Source organism: Nothoprocta perdicaria, unplaced genomic scaffold (assembly GCF_003342845.1).
Source record: "Nothoprocta perdicaria isolate Ctin4 unplaced genomic scaffold, notPer1 scaffold_1046, whole genome shotgun sequence".
Lineage (NCBI taxonomy): Eukaryota > Metazoa > Chordata > Aves > Tinamiformes > Tinamidae > Nothoprocta > Nothoprocta perdicaria.
This window is the reverse complement of record NW_020454146.1, coordinates 6,903-8,198: the sequence shown is the minus strand read 5'-3', so window position 1 is coordinate 8,198 and position 1,296 is coordinate 6,903. Positions and strand designations below refer to the sequence as shown.

Here is a 1,296-nt window from a genome sequence, read left to right as displayed (position 1 = left end):
GGCCACTGCCCAAAGGAGCAGGCTGGTCACGGCCCCGCGCGCAGCCGTCCGCACCCGCAGCGCGTACACCGACCGCACGATGGCCAAGTACCTGTCGATGCTCATGATGGTTATGAAGAAGGCGCTGCTGTAGAAGCCAATGAAGTAGGTGGAACTGATTACTTTACACATGGCCTTTCCAAAGGGCCAGTGGCCCCCTGCGGAGTAGTGCGCCAGGAAGGGGAGGGAGAAGACAAAGAGGAGGTCGGAGAAGGCAAGGTTCAGCAGATACACATCGGTCATGGCATTGATTTTCCTGCAGACTATTAGGACCCAAACAACCAAAGCATTTCCCATGAGACCTGTCACAAACAATATGCTATACARCACTGGAAAAAATGTAGATGTAAAGGTTTTAATATGTTCCATGGTGCAAGTGGAAGCCATTACAGGATCATAATAGTCATCATAATAATTTGAAGAAGTATTAGGTGGTGGTGACATGGACTCTGTTGTCCTTTGAAAGGAGTTGTAGACTTGATACAGTGGAGAGGAGTTACGTTTTGCCAGCAGAAAATCCATTGTTGATTGCTCTTCAAAATAAAAAACAAGCATAAAAGGCAGCTCAAATAGTTGATTAACTGCTATACTGAACATGGGTTGCACAAGAACACATCACTGAGGTGCCATTCAGCCCATTCAAAGAAGTGTAACTATGGGATAAAGCTGAAGCATTTGGCATCCCCTTTTAATGAGCTATCCACAGCCCAGATATGAAATGATTTTCGCTTACAACCCCAAACCAATGAGTTAATATATTAATATACTTTAATTATGTCCTGTACTGACCTCCTATTTTGAAAATCCTCGGAAGATTGCTTGTAACATTCCTGCTTCCCCAATGCTCGTAGCCCATGTATTTTTTTTCAGAAAAGAAGAGTGGGAGAACTGCTCAGGAGTTGGGAGCAGGAATACAGACATGAACTCTGATCTCCAAAAAAGTTCTGCTTTTAGTTAATGAGTTCCTGAAATAGCTCAGAGTGTGACAGGTCACGTCTGCAGAGGCTTCTAGCATTATTAAAGCAGGTTTTCAGTTGTAAGGGCACCAACATCTACAGTTCACAAGTGGGTTGTGAGCATCACCACAGGTGCACTCCCACTGAAACCAGCATTTGCAGCGGTAGCCCAAGTGATGATTTCCTAAAGATCAGAACTGCTCAGTTACTTCTACCCACTGCTGCCCCCTCTCCCCAGCAAAATCTTTGTCTCCTCTTTCTGTCTGCTCAAACAACCCACTGCTAGCCCTGCTGGTCTCAG

General features: G+C 45.5%; 1 protein-coding gene across 1 annotated transcript; it reads right to left on the bottom strand.

Annotated features, from left to right (window-relative positions):
• Nucleotides 1-6: 6 nt before the first annotated feature.
• LOC112951437 (C-C chemokine receptor type 8-like) lies at nt 7-561 on the bottom strand (the record flags this gene model as incomplete). The annotated part of the gene is made up of 1 exon (XM_026044125.1): nt 7-561. A coding segment is annotated over exon 1 (555 nt), but the record flags the coding sequence as incomplete, so codon positions are not given.
• Between the last annotated feature and the right edge of the window lie 735 nt (nt 562-1,296).